We start from the raw sequence: 22,755 nt of genomic DNA, 5'->3' as shown, positions 1-22,755 counted from the left end.
TGATGGTGTGTGTGTGCGTGCGTACGTGCGTGCGTGCGTGCGTGTGTGTGTGAACTCAACGGTGATGTTTCACAAAACATATTTTTCCTCATAAAAGTCCCCTGAACGTAAATTTCCTGCTATTCTATACATTTTGCCATGAGACTGAGAGAAATATGTGCAGTTTTCAAAGCTAATTTCCAGTCATTCTAAATATTTATTTCATGGCTTGTGGCGTGTTAATATGCTACCCGACCTCCAGATAGCTCGCAAGGCGCACCCCCCCCCCCTCCCCCCGCACCCACACACAATGAAACACGTAACAGATCCAGTGGTAGCACTAGTCTCAGGTTTAGCCTGACCTCTAGTGGTTATCAAATCAAATCAAATCAAATCAAATGTATTAGTCACATACACATGGTTAGCAGATGTTAATGCGAGTGTAGCGAAATGCTTGTGCTTCTAGTTCCGACAATGCAGTAATAACAACAAGTAATCTAACCTAACAATTCCGCAACTACTACCTTATACACGCAAGTGTAAAGGGATAAAGAATATGTACATAAAGATATATGAATGAGTGGTGGTACAGAACGGCATAGGCAAGATGCAGTAGATGGTATAGAGTACGGTATATACCTATGAGATGAGTAATGTAGGGTATGTAAACATAAAGTGGCATAGTTTAAAGTGGCTAGTGGTACATGTATTACATAAAGATGGCAAGATGCAGTAGATGATATAGAGTACAGTATATACATATACATAAGAGATGTGTAATGTAGGGTATGTAAACATTATATTAGGTGGCATTGTTTAAAGTGGCTGGTGGTACATTTTTACATAATTTCCATCAATTCCCATTTTTAAGGTGGCTGGAGCTGAGTCAGTTTGTTGGCAGCGGCCGCTAAATGTTAGTGGTGGCTGTTTAACAGTCTGATGGCCTTGAGATAGAAGCTGTTTTTCAGTCTCTCGGTCCCTGCTTGGATGCACCTGTACTGACCTCGCCTTCTGGATGATAGCGGGGTGAACAGGTAGTGGCTTGGGTGGTTGTTGTCCTTGATGATCTTTATGGCCTTCCTGTGACATCGGGTGGTGTAGGTGTCCTGAAGGGCAGGTAGTTTGCCCCGGGTGATGCGTTCTGCCGACCTCACTACCCTCTGGAGAGCCTTACGGTTGTGTGCGGAGCAGTTGCCGTACCAGGCGGTGATACAGCCCGACAGGATGCTCTCGATTGTGCATCTGTAGAAGTTTGTGAGTGCTTTTGGTGACAAGCCGAATTTCTTCAGCCTCCTGAGGTTGAAGAGGCGCTGCTGCGCCTTCTTCACAACGCTGTCTGTGTGGGTGGACCAATTCAGTTTGTCCGTGATGTGTACACCGAGGAACTTAAAACTTTCCACCTTCTCCACTACTGACCCGTCGATGTGGATAGGGGGGAGCTCCCTCTGCTGTTTCCTGAAGTCCACAATCATCTCCTTTGTTTTGTTGACGTTGAGTGTGAGGTTATTTTCCTGACACCACACTCCGAGGGCCCTCACCTCCTCCCTGTAGGCCGTCTCGTCGTTGTTGGTAATCAAGCCTACCACTGTAGTGTCGTCCGCAAACTTGATGATTGAGTTGGAGGCGTGCATGGCCACGCAGTCGTGGGTGAACAGGGAGTACAGGAGAGGGCTCAGAACGCACCCTTGTGGGGCCCCAGTGTTGAGGATCAGCGGGGTGGAGATGTTGTTACCTACCCTCACCACCTGGGGGCGGCCCGTCAGGAAGTCCAGGACCCAGTTGCACAGGGCGGGGTCGAGGCCCAGGGTCTCGAGCTTGATGACGAGTTTGGAGGGTACTATGGTGTTAAATGCTGAGCTGTAGTCGATGAACAGCATTCTCACATAGGTATTCCTCTTGTCCAGATGGGTTAGGGCAGTGTGCAGTGTGGTTGCGATTGCGTCGTCTGTGGACCTATTGGGTCGGTAAGCAAATTGGAGTGGGTCTAGGGTGTCCGGTAGGGTGGAGGTGATATGGTCCTTGACTAGTCTCTCAAAGCACTTCATGATGACGGAAGTGAGTGCTACGGGGCGGTAGTCGTTTAGCTCAGTTACCTTAGCTTTCTTGGGAACAGGAACAATGGTGGCCCTCTTGAAGCATGTGGGAACAGCAGACTGGGCTAAGGATTGATTGAATATGTCCGTAAACACACCAGCCAGCTGGTCTGCGCATGCTCTGAGGACGCGGCTGGGAATGCCGTCTGGGCCTGCAGCCTTGCGAGGGTTAACACGTTTAAATGTTTTACTCACCTCGGCTGCAGTGAAGGAGAGCCCGCAGGTTTTGGTAGTGGGCCGTGTCAGTGGCACTGTATTATCCTCAAAGCGGGCAAAAAAGGTATTTAGCCTGTCTGGGAGCAAGACATCCTGATCCGCGACGGGGCTGCTTTTCTTTTTGTAATCCGTGATAGACTGTAGACCCTGCCACATACCCCTTGTGTCTGAGCTGTTGAATTGCGATTCAATTTTGTCTCTGTACTGGGACTTAGCCTGTTTGATAGCCTTGCGGAGAGAATAGCTACACTGTGTGTATTCGGTCATGTTTCCGGTCACCTTGCCCTGGTTAAAAGCAGTGGTTCTCGCTTTCAGTTTCACGCGAATGCTGCCGTTAATCCACGGTTTCTGGTTTGGGAATGTTTTAATCGTTGCTCTGGGTACGACATCGTCATTGCACTTCCTAATGAACTCGCTCACCGAATCTGCATATTCATCATTGTTGTTGTTGGACGCCGTGCGGAACATATTCCAATCCGCGTGATCAAAGCAGTCTTGAAGCGTGGATTCAGATTGGTCGGACCAGCGTTGAACAGACCTGAGCGCGGGAGCTTGTAGTTTTAATTTCTGTTTGTAGGCTGGAATCAACAAAATGGAGTCGTGGTCAGCTTTTCCGAAAGGAGGGCGGGGGAGGGCCTTATATGCGTCGCGGAAGTTAGTATAACAATGGTCCAGAGTTCTGCCAGCCCTGGTCGGACAATCGATGTGCTGATAGAATTTAGGGAGTTTTGTTTTTAGATTAGCCTTGTTAAAATCCCCAGCTACGATGAATGCAGCCTCAGGGTGTGTGGTTTCCAGTTTACAGAGAGTCAGATAGAGTTCGTTCAGGGCCATCGATGTGTCTGCTTGGGGGGGAATATATACGGCTGTGATTATGACCGAAGTGAATTCCCTTGGTAGATAATGCGGTCTACATTTGATTGTGAGGAGTTCTAGATCAGGTGAACAGAATGACTTTAGTTCCTGAGTGTTGTTATGATGGTCACACCACGTCTCGTTAATCATGAGGCATACCCCCCCGCCCCTCTTCTTACCAGAAAGATGTATGTTTCTGTCTGCGCGATGCGTGAAGAAACCAGCTGGCTGCACCGACTCCGTTAGCGTCTTTTCAGTTAGCCATGTTTCCGTGAAGCAGAGCACGTTGCAATCCCTGATGTCTCTCTCGAATGTTACCCGTGCTCGGATTTCATCGACCTTATTCTCAAGAGACTGGACATTGGCGAGTAGTATGCTAGGGAGTGGAGCGCGATGTGCTCGTCTCCGAAGTCTGACCAGGAGACCGCTACGTTTGCCCCTTTTTCGGCGTCGTGTAGCTTCGCCGGCTGGGATCAGGTCCATTGTATTGGGTGGAAGGCAAGACACTGGATCCGTTTCGGGAAAGTCATATTCCTGGTAGGAAGGGTGGTTGGTTGACGTTAATCGTATATTCAGTAGTTCCTCCCGGCTGTATGTAATGAAACTTAAGATCACCCGGGGTACCAATGTAAGAAATAACACATAGAAAAACAAAATACTGCATATTTTCCAAGGAACGCGAAGCGAGGCAGCCATCCTGTTCGGCGTCGGAAGTTCAGTGGTAGTACACCAGTCTCAGGTTTAGCCTGACCTCTAGTGGTTATGAGTGGTAGTACACCAGTCTCAGGTTTAGCCTGACCTCTAGTGGTTATGAGTGGTAGTACACCAGTCTAAGGTTTAGTATGTCCTCTAGTGGTTATGAGTGGTAGCACCAGTCTCAGGTTTAGCCTGACCTCTAGTGGTTATGAGTGGTAGTACCACCAGTCTCAGGTTTAGCCTAACCTCTAGTGGTTATGAGTGGTACTACACCAGTCTCAGGTTTAGCCTGACCTCTAGTGGTTATGAGTGGTAGTACACCAGTCTCAGGTTTAGCCTGACCTCCAGTGCTTATGAGTGGTAGTACACCAGTCTCAGGTATAGCCTGACCTCTAGTGGTTATGAGTGGTAGTACAAGTCTCAGGTATAGCCTGACCTCTAGTGGTTATGAGTGGTAACACCAGTCTCAGGTATAGCCTGACCTCTAGTGGTTATGAGTGGTAGTACACCAGTCTCAGGTTTAGCCTGACCTCTAGTGCTTATGAGTGGTAGTACACCAGTCTCAGGTATAGCCTGACCTCTAGTGGTTATGATTGGTAGTACAAGTCTCAGGTATAGCCTGACCTCTAGTGGTTATGAGTGGTAACACCAGTCTCAGGTTTAGCCTGACCTCTAGTGGTTATGAGTGGTAGTACATCAGTCTCAGGTTTAGTATGTCCTCTAGTGGTTATGAGTGGTAGTACCAGTCTCAGGTTTAGCCTGACCTCTAGTGGTTATGAGTGGTAGCACCAGTCTCAGGTTTAGCCTGACCTCTAGTGGTTATGAGTGGTAGTACACCAGTCTCAGGTTTAGCCTGACCTCTAGTGGTTATGAGTGGTAGTACACCAGTCTCAGGTTTAGCCTGACCTCTAGTGGTTATGAGTGGTAGTACACCAGTCTAAGGTTTAGTATGTCCTCTAGTGGTTATGAGTGGTAGCACCAGTCTCAGGTTTAGCCTGACCTCTAGTGGTTATGAGTGGTAGTACACCAGTCTAAGGTTTAGTATGTCCTCTAGTGGTTATGAGTGGTAGCACCAGTCTCAGGTTTAGCCTGACCTCTAGTGGTTATGAGTGGTACTACACCAGTCTCAGGTTTAGCCTGACCTCTAGTGGTTATGAGTGGTAGTACCACCAGTCTCAGGTTTAGCCTGACCTCTAGTGGTTATGAGTGGTACTACACCAGTCTCAGGTTTAGCCTGACCTCTAGTGCTTATGAGTGGTAGTACAACAGTCTCAGGTATAGCCTGACCTCTAGTGGTTATGAGTGGTAGTACACCAGTCTCAGGTTTAGCCTGACCTCTAGTGCTTATGAGTGGTAGTACACCAGTCTCAGGTATAGCCTGACCTCTAGTGGTTATGAGTGGTAGTACAAGTCTCAGGTATAGCCTGACCTCTAGTGGTTATGAGTGGTAGTACACCAGTCTCAGGTTTAGCCTGACCTCTAGTGGTTATGAGTGGTAGTACACCAGTCTCAGGTTTAGCCTGACCTCTAGTGGTTATGAGTGGTAGTACACCAGTCTCAGGTTTAGCCTGACCTCTAGTGGTTATGAGTGGTAGCACCAGTCTCAGGTTTAGCCTGACCTCTAGTGGTTATGAGTGGTAGTACATCAGTCTCAGGTTTAGCCTGACCTCTAGTGGTTATGAGTGGTACTACACCAGTCTCAGGTTTAGCCTGACCTCTAGTGGTTATGAGTGGTAGTACACCAGTCTAAGGTTTAGCCTGACCTCTAGTGGTTATGACTGGTAGCACCAGTCTCAGGTTTAGCCTGACCTCTAGTGGTTATGAGGGGTAGCACCAGTCTCAGGTTTAGCCTGACCTCTAGTGGTTATGAGTGGTAGCACCAGTCTCAGGTTTAGCCTGACCTCTAGTGGTTATGAGTGGTAGTACACCAGTCTAAGGTTTAGTATGTCCTCTAGTGGTTATGAGTGGTAGCACCAGTCTCAGGTTTAGCCTGACCTCTAGTGGTTATGAGTGGTAGTACACCAGTCTAAGGTTTAGTATGTCCTCTAGTGGTTATGAGTGGTAGCACCAGTCTCAGGTTTAGCCTGACCTCTAGTGGTTATGAGTGGTACTACACCAGTCTCAGGTTTAGCCTGACCTCTAGTGGTTATGAGTGGTAGTACCACCAGTCTCAGGTTTAGCCTGACCTCTAGTGGTTATGAGTGGTACTACACCAGTCTCAGGTTTAGCCTGACCTCTAGTGCTTATGAGTGGTAGTACAACAGTCTCAGGTATAGCCTGACCTCTAGTGGTTATGAGTGGTAGTACACCAGTCTCAGGTTTAGCCTGACCTCTAGTGCTTATGAGTGGTAGTACACCAGTCTCAGGTATAGCCTGACCTCTAGTGGTTATGAGTGGTAGTACAAGTCTCAGGTATAGCCTGACCTCTAGTGGTTATGAGTGGTAGTACACCAGTCTCAGGTTTAGCCTGACCTCTAGTGGTTATGAGTGGTAGTACACCAGTCTCAGGTTTAGCCTGACCTCTAGTGGTTATGAGTGGTAGTACACCAGTCTCAGGTTTAGCCTGACCTCTAGTGGTTATGAGTGGTAGCACCAGTCTCAGGTTTAGCCTGACCTCTAGTGGTTATGAGTGGTAGTACATCAGTCTCAGGTTTAGCCTGACCTCTAGTGGTTATGAGTGGTACTACACCAGTCTCAGGTTTAGCCTGACCTCTAGTGGTTATGAGTGGTAGTACACCAGTCTAAGGTTTAGCCTGACCTCTAGTGGTTATGACTGGTAGCACCAGTCTCAGGTTTAGCCTGACCTCTAGTGGTTATGAGGGGTAGCACCAGTCTCAGGTTTAGCCTGACCTCTAGTGGTTATGAGTGGTAGCACCAGTCTCAGGTTTAGCCTGACCTCTAGTGGTTATGAGGGGTACGGACTATTTTCTTTACTGCCAATGCTTCCTATAGAGAATCTTGACTTCTTCAAGCTGATGACAATTCTGTAGGGACTTGGTGAGAGTCAAGAGGCATTGTTCAAGAGGTTCCCGATAGACTCAGCCACAAAATATTTAATCAAAATCACATTTTTTTATTAATCACAATAATTACAAAACAGTAGAATGAAACAAAAATGTAAAAAATGAGTCGATATGATACAGCAGCAACAGCGATTAAGAGTGGAATTTATCTGGTACAGCAGGAAGACAATATCAGTTGTTAAAACAGTGATTACAGCAGGAAGACAATTTGTCAGTGGAAGAACAATGGAGTGACTGTTGAATTGATTCAGTTTAAAGAAAAATCTACTTGTAGCTGACTACAAGGCAAGAAGGACCCTGACCTCACAGATGCATGTGTATCTCTCTGTGTGGGAGGGGGTCCCTCTTAGCTCCACAACAACCAGTCCCTCTTAGCTCCACAGCAACCAGTCCCTCTTAGCTCCACAGCAACCAGTCCCTCTTAGCTCCACAGCAACCAGTCCCTCTTAGCTCCACAGCAACCAGTCCTTCTTAGCTCCACAGCAACCAGTCCCTCATCTCCACAGCAACCAGTCCCTCTTAGCTCCACAGCAACCAGTCCCTCTTAGCTCCACAGCAACCAGTCCCTCTTAGCAACCAGTCCCTCTTAGCTCCACAACAACCAGTCCCTCTTAGCTCCACAGCAACCAGTCCCTCTTAGCTCCACGGCAACCAGTCCCTCTTAGCAACCAGTCCCTCTTAGCTCCACAGCAACCAGTCCCTCTTATCTCCAGAGCAACCAGTCCCTCTTAGCTCCACAGCAACCAGTCCCTCTTAGCAACCAGTCCCTCTTAGCTCCACAGCAACCAGTCCCTCTTAGCAACCAGTCCCTCTTAGCTCCACAACAACCAGTCCCTCTTATCTCCACAGCAACCAGTCCCTCTTAGCTCCACAGCAACCAGTCCCTCTTAGCTCCACAGCAACCAGTCCCTCTTAGCTCCACAGCAACCAGTCCCTCTTATCTCCATAACAACCAGTCCCTCTTAGCTCCACAGCAACCAGTCTCTCTTAGCTCCAAAGCAACCAGTCCCTCTTAGCTCCACGGCAACCAGTCCCTCTTAGCTCCACAGCAACCAGTCCCTCTTATCTCCACAGCAACCAGTCCCTCTTAGCTCCACAGCAACCAGTCCCTCTTATCTCCACAGCAACCAGTCCCTCTTAGCTCCACAGCAACCAGTCTCTCTTAGCTCCACAGCAACCAGTCCCTCTTAGCTCCACAGCAACCAGTCCCTCTTAGCAACCAGTCCCTCTTATCTCCACAGCAACCAGTCCCTCTTATCTCCACAGCAACCAGTCCCTCTTAGCTCCAGAGCAACCAGTCCCTCTTAACTCCACAGCAACCAGTCCCTCTTAGCTCCACAGCAACCAGTCCCTCTTAGCAACCAGTCCCTCTTATCTCCACAGCAACCAGTCCCTCTTAGCTCCAGAGCAACCAGTCCCTCTTATCTCCACAGCAACCAGTCCCTCTTAGCTCCAGAGCAACCAGTCCCTCTTATCTCCACAACAACCAGTCCCTCTTAGCTCCACAGCAACCAGTCCCTCTTAGCAACCAGTCCCTCTTAGCAACCAGTCCCTCTTATCTCCATAACAACCAGTCCCTCTTATCTCCATAACAACCAGTCCCTCTTATCTCCACAGCAACCAGTCCCTCTTAGCTCCACAACAACCAGTCCCTCTTATCTCCATAACAACCAGTCTCTCTTATCTCCATAACAACCAGTCCCTCTTATCTCCACAGCAACCAGTCCCTCTTATCTCCATAACAACCAGTCCCTCTTATCTCCACAGCAACCAGTCCGTCTTATCTCCATAACAACCAGTCCCTCTTATCTCCACAGCAACCAGTCCCTCTTATCTCCATAACAACCAGTCCCTCTTATCTCCACAGCAACCAGTCCCTCTTATCTCCACAGCAACCAGTCCCTCTTAGCTCCACAGCAACCAGTCCCTCTTAGCTCCACAACAACCAGTCCCTCTTATCTCCACAGCAACCAGTCCCTCTTAGCTCCACAACAACCAGTCCCTCTTATCTCCACAGCAACCAGTCCCTCTTAGCAACCAGTCCCTCTAAGCTCCACAGCAACCAGTCCCTCTTAGCAACCAGTCCCTCTTATCTCCAGAGCAACCAGTCCCTCTTATCTCCACAGCAACCAGTCCCTCTTAGCTCCACAGTAACCAGTCCCTCTTAGCTCCAGAGCAACCAGTCCCTCTTATCTCCACAGCAACCAGTCCCTCTTAGCTCCAGAGCAACCAGTCCCTCTTATCTCCACAACAACCAGTCCCTCTTAGCTCCACAGCAACCAGTCCCTCTTAGCAACCAGTCCCTCTTAGCAACCAGTCCCTCTTATCTCCATAACAACCAGTCCCTCTTATCTCCATAACAACCAGTCCCTCTTATCTCCGCAGCAACCAGTCCCTCTTAGCTCCACAACAACCAGTCCCTCTTATCTCCATAACAACCAGTCCCTCTTATCTCCATAACAACCAGTCCCTCTTATCTCCACAGCAACCAGTCCCTCTTAGCTCCACAACAACCAGTCCCTCTTAGCTCCACAACAACCAGTCCCTCTTATCTCTATAACAACCAGTCCCTCTTATCTCCACAGCAACCAGTCACTCTTATCTCCACAACAACCAGTCCCTCTTAGTTCCAGAGCAACCAGTCCCTCTTAGCTCCACAGCAACCAGTCCCTCTTATCTCCACAGCAACCAGTCCCTCTCATCTCCATAACAACCAGTCCCTCTTAGCTCCACAACAACCAGTCCCTCTTAGCTCCACAACAACCAGTCCCTCTTATCTCCATAACAACCAGTCCCTCTTATCTCCACAGCAACCAGTCCCTCTTATCTCCACAACAACCAGTCCCTCTTAGTTCCAGAGCAACCAGTCCCTCTTAGCTCCACAACAACCAGTCCCTCTTAGCTCCACAGCAACCAGTCCCTCTTAGCTCCACAACAACCAGTCCCTCTTAGCTCCACAACAACCAGTCCCTCTTAGTTCCATAACAACCAGTCCCTCTTAGCTCCACAACAACCAGTCCCTCTTAGCTCCACGGCAACCAGTCCCTCTTATCTCCACAGCAACCAGTCCCTCTTAGCTCCACAGCAACCAGTCCCTCTTATCTCCACAACAACCAGTCCCTCTTAGTTCCAGAGCAACCAGTCCCTCTTAGCTCCACAACAACCAGTCCCTCTTAGCTCCACAGCAACCAGTCCCTCTTAGCTCCACAACAACCAGTCCCTCTTAGCTCCATAACAACCAGTCCCTCTTAGCTCCACAGCAACCAGTCCCTCTTAGCTCCACAGCAACCAGTCCCTCTTAGCTCCACAACAACCAGTCCCTCTTAGCTCCACAGCAACCAGTCCCTCTTAGCTCCACAGCAACCAGTCCCTCTTAGCAACCAGTCCCTCTTATCTCCACAGCAACCAGTCCCTCTTATCTCCACAGCAACCAGTCCCTCTTAGCTCCAGAGCAACCAGTCCCTCTTAGCTCCACAGCAACCAGTCCCTCTTAGCTCCACAACAACCAGTCCCTCTTAGCTCCATAACAACCAGTCCCTCTTAGCTCCACAGCAACCAGTCCCTCTTAGCTCCACAACAACCAGTCCCTCTTAGCTCCACAACAACCAGTCCCTCTTAGCTCCACAGCAACCAGTCCCTCTTAGCTCCACAGCAACCAGTCCCTCTTAGCTCCACAGCAACCAGTCCCTCTTAGCTCCACAGCAACCAGTCCCTCTTAGCTCCACAGCAACCAGTCCCTCTTAGCTCCACAGCAACCAGTCCCTCTTAGCTCCACAACAACCAGTCCCTCTTAGCTCCACAGCAACCAGTCCCTCTTAGCTCCACAGCAACCAGTCCCTCTTAGCAACCAGTCCCTCTTATCTCCACAGCAACCAGTCCCTCTTATCTCCACAGCAACCAGTCCCTCTTAGCTCCAGAGCAACCAGTCCCTCTTATCTCCACAGCAACCAGTCCCTCTTAGCTCCACAGCAACCAGTCCCTCTTAGCAACCAGTCCCTCTTATCTCCACAGCAACCAGTCCCTCTTAGCTCCAGAGCAACCAGTCCCTCTTATCTCCACAACAACCAGTCCCTCTTAGCTCCACAGCAACCAGTCCCTCTTAGCAACCAGTCCCTCTTAGCAACCAGTCCCTCTTATCTCCATAACAACCAGTCCCTCTTATCTCCATAACAACCAGTCCCTCTTATCTCCATAACAACCAGTCCCTCTTATCTCCATAACAACCAGTCCCTCTTATCTCCACAGCAACCAGTCCCTCTTATCTCCATAACAACCAGTCCCTCTTATCTCCACAGCAACCAGTCCCTCTTAGCTCCACAACAACCAGTCCCTCTTATCTCCACAGCAACCAGTCCCTCTTAACAACCAGTCCCTCTTAGCTCCACAGCAACCAGTCCCTCTTAGCAACCAGTCCCTCTTATCTCCACAGCAACCAGTCCCTCTTATCTCCACAGCAACCAGTCCCTCTTAGCTCCAGAGCAACCAGTCTCTCTTATCTCCACAGCAACCAGTCCCTCTTAGCTCCAGAGCAACCAGTCCCTCTTATCTCCACAACAACCAGTCCCTCTTAGCTCCACAGCAACCAGTCCCTCTTAGCAACCAGTCCCTCTTAGCAACCAGTCCCTCTTATCTCCATAACAACCAGTCCCTCTTATGTCCATAACAACCAGTCCCTCTTAGCTCCACAACAACCAGTCCCTCTTAGCTCCACAACAACCAGTCCCTCTTATCTCCATAACAACCAGTCCCTCTTAGCTCCACAACAACCAGTCCCTCTTATCTCCACAGCAACCAGTCCCTCTTAGCTCCACAACAACCAGTCCCTCTTATCTCCACAGCAACCAGTCCCTCTTAGCTCCACAGCAACCAGTCCCTCTTAGTTCCAGAGCAACCAGTCCCGCTTATCTCCACAGCAACCAGTCCCTCTTAGCTCCACAGCAACCAGTCCCTCTTAGCTCCACAGCAACCAGTCCCTCTTAGCTCCACAGCAACCAGTCCCTCTTAGCTCCACAGCAACCAGTCCCTCTTAGCTCCACAGCAACCAGTCCCTCTTATCTCCATAACAACCAGTCCCTCTTAGCTCCATAACAACCAGTCCCTCTTATCTCCATAACAACCAGTCCCTCTTATCTCCATAACAACCAGTCCCTCTTATCTCCATAACAACCAGTCCCTCTTAGCTCCACAGCAACCAGTCCCTCTTATCTCCATAACAACCAGTCCCTCTTATCTCCATAACAACCAGTCCCTCTTATCTCCATAACAACCAGTCCCTCTTATCTCCATAACAACCAGTCCCTCTTATCTCCATAACAACCAGTCCCTCTTAGCTAAGACAGTATGTTCCCAATAAAACATAATTCTTTGACATTATGGGGTAGATCAGTGACAAAACAATATTAATTTAATCCATTTCAAATTCAGGCTGTAAACACAACAAAAGTCAACGGGTGTGAAGGCACTGAGTGGACAAAACATTAAGAACACTTGCTCTTTTCATGACAGACTGACCAGGTGAATCCAGGTGAAAGATATAATACCTTATTGATGTCACCTGTTAAATCCTCTTCAATCAGTGTAGATGAAGGGGAGAAGACGGGTTAAAGAAGGATTTTTAAGCCTTGAGACATGGATTGTGTATGTGTTCCATTCAGAGGGTGAAAGGACAAGACAAAAAATGTAAGTGCCTTTGAACGGGGTATGGTAGTAGGTGCCAGGCGCACCGGTTTGTGTCAAGAACTGCAACGCTGCTGGGTTTTTCACGCTCAACAGTTCCCCGTGTTTATCAAGAATTGTCAAGCACACAGAGAAGATCCAGACAACTTAACGCAATTGTGGAAAGCATTGCAGTCAACATGGGCCAGCATCCCTGTGGAACGCTTTAGACACCTTGTAGAGGCCATGCCTTGTAGAGGGGGCGGAGCAAGTCAATATTAGGAAGCTATTCTTAATGTTTTGTTCACTCAATGTAGATCGTACAGTATAGTACATTCCCTGAACGAAAGCAGAATCTAGATAATACAGCTCTATCTGAACAGGTGCAGATAAAACATAAAGAGTCACTCCATTTGATTCTTGACGACAGTCCCTTTGATTCTTACACAGTGAATGATTGAAACATGACGACAGTCCCTTTACATAGAAAGGTATGGTGCAGTCTGTTTGCAAGTTTAGTTCAGAGATATGTGTCCCGGTACTAAACTCCAGGCCCTCCACACCATAGCCTGTTCTCAGATCTTCTTGTGATGTCTAGCCAACTCCTAACGTCCATAAGAGTTGAGACAGCACAGACATATCCGGGACCAGGCTATCCACAGGGCCCCAGCCAGGACACCTCCCTTCCCACAGTCTATCCACAGGGCCCCAGCCAGGACACCTCCCTTCCCACAGTCTATCCACAGGGCCCCAACCAGGACCCTTCCCACAGTCTATCCACAGGGCCCCAGCCAGGACACCTCCCCTCCCACAGTCTATCCACAGGGCCACAGCCAGGACCCTTCCCTTCCCACAGTCTATCCACAGGGCCCCAGCCAGGACACCTCCCCTCCCACAGTCTATCCACAGGGCCCCATTTGGCCGTCTGGCCCTCCTTGCACCCTTTGCCCCGGTCCCCCTTTTGCTCCTGGTACACTGGCACTCCTTTCCCCCTGGTCCTCCTTGTCCCCTGGTCCTCCTTGTCCCCTGGCCCTCCTTGCCCCCTGGTCCCCTGGTCCTCCTTGCCCCCTGGTCCCCTGGTCCTCCTTGCCCCCTGGTCCTCCTTGCCCCCTGGCCCTCCTTGCCCCCTGGCCCTCCTTGTCCCCTGGCCCTCCTTGTCCCCTGGCCCTCCTTGTCCCCTGGCCCTCCTTGCCCCCTGGCCCTCCTTGCCCCCTGGCCCTCCTTGCCCCCTGGCCCTCCTTGCCCCCTGGCCCTCCTTGTCCCCTGGTCCTCCTTGTCCCCTGGTCCTCCTTGCCCCCTGGTCCCCTGGCCCTCCTTGCCCCCTGGCCCTCCTTGCCCCCTGGTCCTCCTTGTCCCCTGGCCCTCCTTGTCCCCTGGCCCTCCTTGCCCCCTGGCCCTCCTTGCCCCCTGGCCCTCCTTGCCCCCTGGCCCTCCTTGCCCCCTGGCCCTCCTGGTCCCCTGGTCCCCCTTACCCCCTGGCCCTCCTTGCCCCCTGGCCCTCCTTGTCCCCTGGCCCTCCTTACCCCCTGGCCCTCCTTGCCCCCTGGCCCTCCTTGCCCCCTGGCCCTCCTTGCCCCCTGGCCCTCCTTGTCCCCTGGTCCTCCTTACCCCCTGGCCCTCCTTGCCCCCTGGCCCTCCTTGTCCCCTGGCCCTCCTTACCCCCTGGCCCTCCTTGCCCCCTGGCCCTCCTTGTCCCCTGGCCCTCCTTGCCCCCTGGCCCTCCTTGTCCCCTGGCCCTCCTTGCCCCCTGGCCCTCCTTGCCCTCCTTGCCCCCTGGCCCTCCTTGTCCCCTGGTCCTCCTTACCCCCTGGCCCTCCTTGCCCCCTGGCCCTCCTTGTCCCCTGGCCCTCCTTACCCCCTGGCCCTCCTTGCCCCCTGGCCCTCCTTGTCCCCTGGCCCTCCTTGCCCCCTGGCCCTCCTTGTCCCCTGGCCCTCCTTGCCCCCTGGCCCTCCTTGTCCCCTGGTCCTCCTTGCCCCCTGGCCCTCCTTGTCCCCTGGCCCTCCTTGCCCCCTGGCCCATACCCTAGCAGGCCATGACCTCGTTGCCCCCCTGGGCCTTACCCTACCTGTCCGTATCTGTCCTCTCCCTTGGCGTGCCTGGCACAGCTGGCACAGCAGAAACTAGAGTAGTACTGGCTGGTACACAGACGGGCGTACACTATCAGCTCACAGTTAGCCAGCTCTGGTTGGTCCACACACTCGGCTGGCACACCAAGACCTGTATCCAGCTCTACAGGGGTAGAGAGAGGGGGAGAGATAGACAGAGAAAGAGAGAGAGAAAGAGAGAGACACAAAGAGAGAGAGACAGAGAGAGAGAGAGAGAGAGAGAGAGAGAGAGAGAGAGAGAGAGAGAGAGAGAGAGAGAGAGAGAGAGAGAGAGAGAGAGAGAGAGACAGAGACAGAGACAGAGGGAGACATAAAGAGAGAGAGAGAGAGACAGAGAGAGACAGAGAGAGACATAAAGAGAGAGAGACATAAAGAGAGAGAGAGAGAGAGAGAGAGAGAGAGACAGAGACAGAGAGAGACATAAAGAGAGAGAGAGAGACAGAGAGAGAGAGAGACATAAAGAGAGAGAGAGAGAGACAGAGAGAGAGAGAGACATAAAGAGAGAGAGAGAGAGAGAGAGTCAATAGAGGCAGAGACTCTGGAGGACTGATCATTTGGTACAAATCCGAACTACAACATCTAATTGACCCCCTCAAAATTGGCAAATATCACATTTGGTTAAAACTGAAAAAAGAACTTGTACTGACAGAAAAAGATGTGTTCCTTTGCGCAATTTATATCCCCCCCTCAGAATCCCCATATTACTCAGAGGAGATCTTCCCTACCCTTGAGGAAGAGACGTGCCATTTCCAGGCCCAGGGAAATGTGCTCATCTGTGGGGACACAAATGCGCGCACAGGAACACTACCTGATCTAACGAGCACACGAGGGGACAGCTTTATTACAGGCCATACTGTTTCTAACTGCCTTAATCTCCCCCATAGAAACAACAGTGACAGCACCGTCAACAAAAACGGAAGGGATCTTTTGCAGCTCTGTAGAAGCCTGGGTCTGTACTTTGTCAATGGTAGGTTACGGGGGGACTCTTTGGGGAGATTCACCTACTGCTCACCTCTTGGCCACAGTACAGTAGACTATATGATCACAGACATTGACCCTTTCTCTCTCAGCTCATTCACTGTCAAGCCACTAACACCTCTGTCTGATCACAGCCAAATTACATTGTTCCTCAAAAGAACAGACATGGAAACAACCACACATTCACAGCCCAGTAAGCTGTACAACATCAGAAATTCATACAGATGGGCCCAAAACAGCACAGAAGAATACCAGAAAGCAACCTGGAACCAAAATATCCAAACACTCTTAGATAACTTTCTGGATACCACATTCACTCACAGTAAAGAAGGCATCAATCTAGCAGTACAAAACATCAACTATATATTCAGGCAAACGGCAAAAGAAGCACAATTGAAATTGATAAAAAACAAAACAAAAAAGATCACAGATGACAACTGGTTTGATGCAGATTGTAAAATTATAAGAAAAAAAATTAGAACACTATCCAACCAAAAGCACAGAGACCCAAATAATGGTGAATTACGCCTTCATTACTGTGAGACTTTAAAACTCTATAAACGTACACTCAGAACCAAAAAAGCCCAGTACAACAGAAAGCAGCTGATGCTAATTGAGGAGTCCATAAACACAAACAACTTCTGGCAAAATTGGAAAAAATTAAAGAAATCTAAACAAGAGGAATTAGCGATACAAAATGGTGACATATGGACAACCCATTTTAAAACACTCTACAACACCGTTCAAATTGACACAAACGCAGAACAACGCCAAATTCATGAGAAGTTGAATGGATTAGAAAAAGCTATAAAGGACAACCAAAATCCACTGGACTCCCCAATTACTGACCAGGAGCTCTATAAGAAACTTCAGGCTCTCAAATTTAAAAAGGCATGCGGACCTGATGGCATCCTAAATGAGATGCTCAAACTCACTAGTGCAAAATTTCAATTGGCCATATTAAAACTGTTTAATTTGATCCTGAGTGTAGGTTATTTCCCTGACATCTGGAATCAAGGACTCATAACCCCAATCTTTAAAAACGGAGACAAATTTGACCCTAACAATTACAGAGGCATTTGTGTGAACAGTAACCTGGGGAAGGTTTTCTGTAGTATTATAAATGTAAGAGTTCTAAACTTCCTTAATAAGCACAATGTCTTGAGTAAAAGCCAAATTGGATTTATACCAAAACATCGCACGACCGATCATATTTACACCCTACACACCCTGATAGGTAAACATGTCCACCAAAATAATACCAAAATATACGCTTGCTTTATCGACTTCCAAAAAGCATTTGATTCTATTTGGCACACAGGACTGTTCTACAAAGTTATTGAAAGTGGTGTAGGGGGTAAAACATATGACATAATTAAATCAATGTATACTGGCAATACGTGCAGCATTAAAATTGGCAAGAAAAGAACAGAATTCTTTAACCAGGGGCGGGGCCTTCGTCAGGGTTGTAATCTGAGCCCTGCACTCTTCAATATTTACATCAACGAATTGGCCACTATTCTAGATAAATCCTCAGCCCCTGGTGTTAGTCTCCATAATTCAGAGGTTAAATGCCTACTCTTCGCAGATGACCTATGCCTGTTGTCACCCACAGCACATGGCCTACAGCAGAGCCTGGATCTGCTAGAGCAGTACTGCCAGACCTGGGCCCTGGCAGTAAACCCCAAAAAGACTAAAATAATGATTTTCCAGAGAAGATCCAGATCTCAGGGAATTAGACCAAAGTTCTCAATTGGTACAAAATATATAGAGTACTGCACACACTACAATTACTTAGGTTTAAAAATAAGCTCAACTGGACACCTTAATGAGGCAGTGAATGAACTGAGAGAGAAAGCACGCAGGGCATTCTACGCAATTAAAAAGCAAATTCAAATTGAAATACCTATTAAAATTTGGCTAAAACTAATTGAATATGTCATTGAACCAATTGCACTTTATGGCAGCGAGGTGTGGGGTCCACTTGCAAAACAAGATTTCATCAAATGGGACAAACATCCCATTGAAACCCTGCATGCAGAGTTCTGTAAGATTCTCCTACATGTCCAGAGGAAAACTACAAACAATGCATGCAGGGCAGAATTAGGCAAATATCCACTAATAATAAAAACTCAAAAAAGAGCAATTAAGTTTTGGAAACATCTAAAATACAGTGACCCCCTCTCATATCACTACCAAGCCCTGCAATACCAAGAGCTGAGCAAAGAAAAGAGTCCCCTCATCCAGCTGGTCCTGGGGCTGAGTTCACAAACCTGTTCTACTAACACACTGAAGCCTCAGGACCAGAACATCCAATCAATCAGAATAAACCAAATTACAACACAGTCAAAACAAAACTACATTGCTTATTGGGAAACACAAGCACAAGCACAGAGCAAAATGCAGTGCTATCTGGCCCTAAATCGACAGTACACCGTGGCTAACTATTTGACTATGGTTACTGATCAAAACCTTAGAAAAACCTTGACAAAGTACAGGCTCAGTGAGCACAGCCTTGCCATTGAGAAGGGTAGACACAGGAAAACCTGGCTCCCTGTAGAGGAAAGGCTGTGCAACCACTGCACAACAGCAGAACCTGAGACGGAGCTGCATTTCCTGACAAAATGTCAAAAATATAAAACAATTAGAGAGTGTCATTTCCCCAAATTTGAAACTCTTATTCAAGGTTTCAAAGACCTCTCTGATGAGGATAGGCTACCCGTCCTGTTGGGGGAGGACGCAGAGAGCTGTGGGTTGGCAGCGCACTACATTGCTGCCTGCCATAAGTTGAGGGACAGTGTCTGACAGACCAATCAACCTGCACATGTACTCTACTGTATGTTTATTGTTATTGTTGAATGTATGGTTATTTTGACACTTAGTTATTGTTGTTACTGTTGTCCCGTTGACCATTTTGATTCTCATTTTTATATTGTAAATAAGCTTTGGCAATATGTACATTGTTACGTCATGCCAATAAAGCAAATTGAATTGAATTGAATTGAATTGAGAGAGAGAGAGAGAGAGAGAGAGAGAGAGAGAGAGAGAGAGAGACAGAGAGAGAGAGAGACATAAAGAGAGAGAGAGAGAGAGACAGAGAGAGAGAGAGAGAGAGAGACATAAAGAGAGAGAGACAGAGAAAGACAGAATAACAGAGAGAGTGTTTAACACTGTTTCATATGTTGTGAATGGACTTTTAGGACAGTTTGAGACTGATTGATTGTGCTGAGGGTTAGCTGAGTGGTCATCATCAGTTAGTTACCTTGCTGTGAGGCCTTGTTGATGCGTACTTCAGCTGTGGCGCTGACAGAGTATGTCCCAGTGTAGGCGTTACAGGTGTAGGAACCCTCGTCTGCCGGCTGCACGTTATTCAAGATCAGACTACCATCGGATGACATCTGAACACGCCCACCATCTGGTCGTACAAGGACACCGTTCCTACAGGAGGGATGGAGGGGTGGAGAGGTGGAGGGGTGGAGGGGTGGAGAGGTGGAGAGGTGGAGGGATGGAGGGGTGGTGAGGTGGAGGGATGGAGGGATGGAGGGGTGGAGGGGTGGAGGGATGGAGGGATGGAGGGGTGGAGGGGTGGAGGGGTGGAGAGGTGGAGGGGTGGAGAGGTGGAGAGGTGGAGGGATGGAGGGGTGGTGAGGTGGAGGGGTGGAGGGATGGAGGGATGGAGGGGTGGAGGGGTGGCGAGGTGGAGGGGTGGTGAGGTGGAGGGGTGGAGGGATGGAGGGATGGAGGGATGGAGGGATGGAGGGATAGAGGGGTGGAGGGGTGGAGGGATGGAGGGGTGGAGAGGTGGAGGGGTGGCGAGGTGGAGGGGTGGAGGGATGGAGGGATGGGGGGTGGAGAGGTGGAGGGGTGGAGGGATGGAGGGGTGGAGAGGTGGAGGGGTGGAGAGGTGGAGGGGTGGAGGGGTGGAGAGGTGGAGGGGTGGAGAGGTGGAGGGGTGGAGAGGTGGAGGGGTGGAGGGGTGGAGGGGTGGAGGGATGGAGGGGTGGAGGGATGGAGGGGTGGCGAGGTGGAGGGGTGGCGAGGTGGAGGGGTGGAGGGATGGAGGGATGGGGGGTGGAGAGGTGGAGGGGTGGAGGGATGGAGGGGTGGAGAGGTGGAGGGGTGGAGAGGTGGAGGGGTGGAGGGGTGGAGAGGTGGAGGGATGGAGGGGTGGAGGGATGGAGGGGTGGCGAGGTGGAGGGGTGGCGAGGTGGAGGGGTGGAGGGGTGGAGAGGTGGAGGGGTGGAGAGGTGGAGAGGTGGAGGGGTGGAGGGGTGGAGAGGTGGAGAGGTGGAGGGGTGGAGGGATGGAGGGGTGGAGGGGTGGAGAGGTGGAGGGGTGGAGAGGTGGAGGGATGGAGGGGTGGAGGGGTGGAGGGGTGGAGGGATGAAGGGGTGGAGAGGTGGAGGGGTGGAGGGGTGGAGGGGTGGAGGGATGGAGGGATGGAGGGATGGAGGGATGGAGGGATAGAGGGGTGGAGGGGTGGAGGGATGGAGGGATAGAGGGGTGGAGGGGTGGAGGGATGGAGGGGTGGAGAGGTGGAGGGGTGGCGAGGTGGAGGGGTGGAGGGATGGAGGGATGGGGGGTGGAGAGGTGGAGGGGTGGAGGGGTGGAGAGGTGGAGGGATGGAGAGGTGGAGGGGTGGAGGAGTGGAGAGGTGGAGGGGTGGAGAGGTGGAGAGGTGGAGGGGTGGAGGGGTGGAGGGATGGAGGGGTGGAGGGATGGAGGGGTGGCGAGGTGGAGGGGTGGCGAGGTGGAGGGGTGGAGGGGTGGAGAGGTGGAGGGGTGGAGAGGTGGAGAGGTGGAGGGGTGGAGGGGTGGAGAGGTGGAGAGGTGGAGGGATGGAGGGGTGGAGGGGTGGAGAGGTGGAGGGGTGGAGGGGTGGAGGGGTGGAGAGATGGAGGGATGGAGGGGTGGAGGGGTGGAGGGATGGAGGGGTGGAGAGGTGGAGGGGTGGAGAGGTGGAGGGGTGGAGGGGTGGAGGGGTGGAGGGATGAAGGGGTGGAGAGGTGGAGGGGTGGAGGGGTGGTGAGGTGGAGGGGTGGAGGGATGGAGGGATGGAGGGATGGAGGGGTGGAGGGATGGAGGGGTGGAGGGATGGAGGGGTGGAGAGGTGGAGGGATGGAGAGGTGGAGGGGTGGAGAGGTGGAGGGATGGAGGGATGGGGGGATGGAGGGGTGGAGGGATGGAGGGGTGGAGGGATGGAGGGATGGAGGGATGGAGGAGTGGAGGGATGGGGGTGGAGGAGTGGAGGGATGGAGGAGGTGGAGGGATGGAGGGGTGGAGGGATGGAGGGATGGAGAGATGGAGGGATGGGGGGGTGGAGGGGTGGAGGGATGGGGGGATGGAGGGATGGGGGGATGGAGGGGTGGAGGGATGGAGGGGTGGAGGGATGGAGGGATGGAGGGATGGAGGGATGGGGGGATGGAGGGGTGGAGGGATGGAGGGATGGAGGGATGGGGGGATGGAGGGGTGGAGGGATGGAGAGGTGGAGGGATGGAGGGATGGAGAGGTGGAGGGATGGAGGGATGGAGAGGTGGAGGGATGGGGGGATGGAGGGATGGGGGGATGGAGGGGTGGAGGGATGGAGGGGTGGAGGGATGGAGGGATGGAGGGATGGAGGGATGGGGGGCTGGAGGGATGGAGGGGTGGAGGGGTGGAGGGGTGGAGAGGTGGAGGGGTGGAGAGGTGGAGAGGTGGAGGGATGGAGGGGTGGTGAGGTGGAGGGGTGGAGGGATGGAGGGATGGAGGGGTGGAGGGGTGGCGAGGTGGAGGGGTGGTGAGGTGGAGGGGTGGAGGGATGGAGGGATGGAGGGATGGAGGGATGGAGGGATAGAGGGGTGGAGGGGTGGAGGGATGGAGGGGTGGAGAGGTGGAGGGGTGGCGAGGTGGAGGGGTGGAGGGATGGAGGGATGGGGGGTGGAGAGGTGGAGGGGTGGAGGGATGGAGGGGTGGAGAGGTGGAGGGGTGGAGAGGTGGAGGGGTGGAGGGGTGGAGAGGTGGAGGGGTGGAGAGGTGGAGGGGTGGAGAGGTGGAGGGGTGGAGGGGTGGAGGGGTGGAGGGATGGAGGGGTGGAGGGATGGAGGGATGGAGGGGTGGAGAGGTGGAGGGATGGAGGGGTGGCGAGGTGGAGGGGTGGCGAGGTGGAGGGGTGGAGGGATGGAGGGATGGGGGGTGGAGAGGTGGAGGGGTGGAGGGATGGAGGGGTGGAGAGGTGGAGGGGTGGAGAGGTGGAGGGGTGGAGGGGTGGAGAGGTGGAGGGGTGGAGAGGTGGAGGGGTGGAGGGGTGGAGGGGTGGAGGGATGGAGGGGTGGAGGGATGGAGGGGTGGCGAGGTGGAGGGGTGGCGAGGTGGAGGGGTGGAGGGGTGGAGAGGTGGAGGGGTGGAGAGGTGGAGAGGTGGAGGGGTGGAGAGGTGGAGAGGTGGAGGGGTGGAGGGATGGAGGGGTGGAGGGGTGGAGAGGTGGAGGGGTGGAGAGGTGGAGGGATGGAGGGGTGGAGGGGTGGAGGGGTGGAGGGATGAAGGGGTGGAGAGGTGGAGGGGTGGAGGGGTGGTGAGGTGGAGGGGTGGAGGGATGGAGGGATGGAGGGATGGAGGGATGGAGGGATAGAGGGGTGGAGGGGTGGAGGGATGGAGGGGTGGAGAGGTGGAGGGGTGGAGGGGTGGAGGGGTGGAGGGATGGGGGGTGGAGAGGTGGAGGGGTGGAGGGATGGAGGGATAGAGGGGTGGAGGGGTGGAGGGATGGAGGGGTGGAGAGGTGGAGGGGTGGAGGGGTGGAGGGGTGGAGGGATGGGGGGTGGAGAGGTGGAGGGGTGGAGGGATGGAGGGGTGGAGGGGTGGAGGGGTGGAGGGATGGAGGGGTGGAGGGATGGAGGGGTGGCGAGGTGGAGGGGTGGAGGGTTGGAGGGATGGGGGGTGGAGAGGTGGAGGGGTGGAGGGGTGGAGAGGTGGAGGGGTGGAGAGGTGGAGGGGTGGAGGGGTGGAGAGGTGGAGGGGTGGAGAGGTGGAGGGGTGGAGGGGTGGAGGGGTGGAGGGATGGAGGGGTGGAGGGATGGAGGGGTGGCGAGGTGGAGGGGTGGCGAGGTGGAGGGGTGGAGGGGTGGAGAGGTGGAGGGGTGGAGAGGTGGAGAGGTGGAGGGGTGGAGGGGTGGAGAGGT

The 22,755-nt window shown here is 52.1% G+C and overlaps 2 protein-coding genes across 2 annotated transcripts in view; both read right to left on the bottom strand.

Annotated features, from left to right (window-relative positions):
- Positions 1-13,416: 13,416 nt before the first annotated feature.
- On the bottom strand, positions 13,417-14,537 carry LOC129811214 (spidroin-1-like). The gene is made up of 2 exons (XM_055862376.1): positions 14,041-14,537; positions 13,417-13,975 (listed from the first exon to the last, which is right to left on the bottom strand). Exons 1-2 carry the CDS (start codon positions 14,535-14,537, stop codon positions 13,417-13,419), a joined length of 1,056 nt encoding a protein of 351 aa, XP_055718351.1.
- The window catches only part of LOC129811267 (papilin-like), a 116,748-nt gene continuing 108,509 nt past the window's right edge, over positions 14,517-22,755 (bottom strand). Inside the window, exons 27-28 of the mRNA XM_055862439.1 lie at positions 18,864-19,039; positions 14,517-14,747 (exon numbers count right to left, since the gene is read on the bottom strand). Of these exons, the coding sequence (XP_055718414.1) occupies positions 14,575-14,747; positions 18,864-19,039 (349 nt within the window). The 3' untranslated portion in view covers positions 14,517-14,574. The remainder of the gene's footprint in view (positions 14,748-18,863; positions 19,040-22,755) is intronic.

This window comes from Salvelinus fontinalis, chromosome 15 (assembly GCF_029448725.1).
Source record: "Salvelinus fontinalis isolate EN_2023a chromosome 15, ASM2944872v1, whole genome shotgun sequence".
NCBI lineage: Eukaryota > Metazoa > Chordata > Actinopteri > Salmoniformes > Salmonidae > Salvelinus > Salvelinus fontinalis.
The sequence above is the reverse complement of the archived record's forward strand: the minus strand, read 5'-3'. Positions and strand labels throughout refer to the sequence as shown.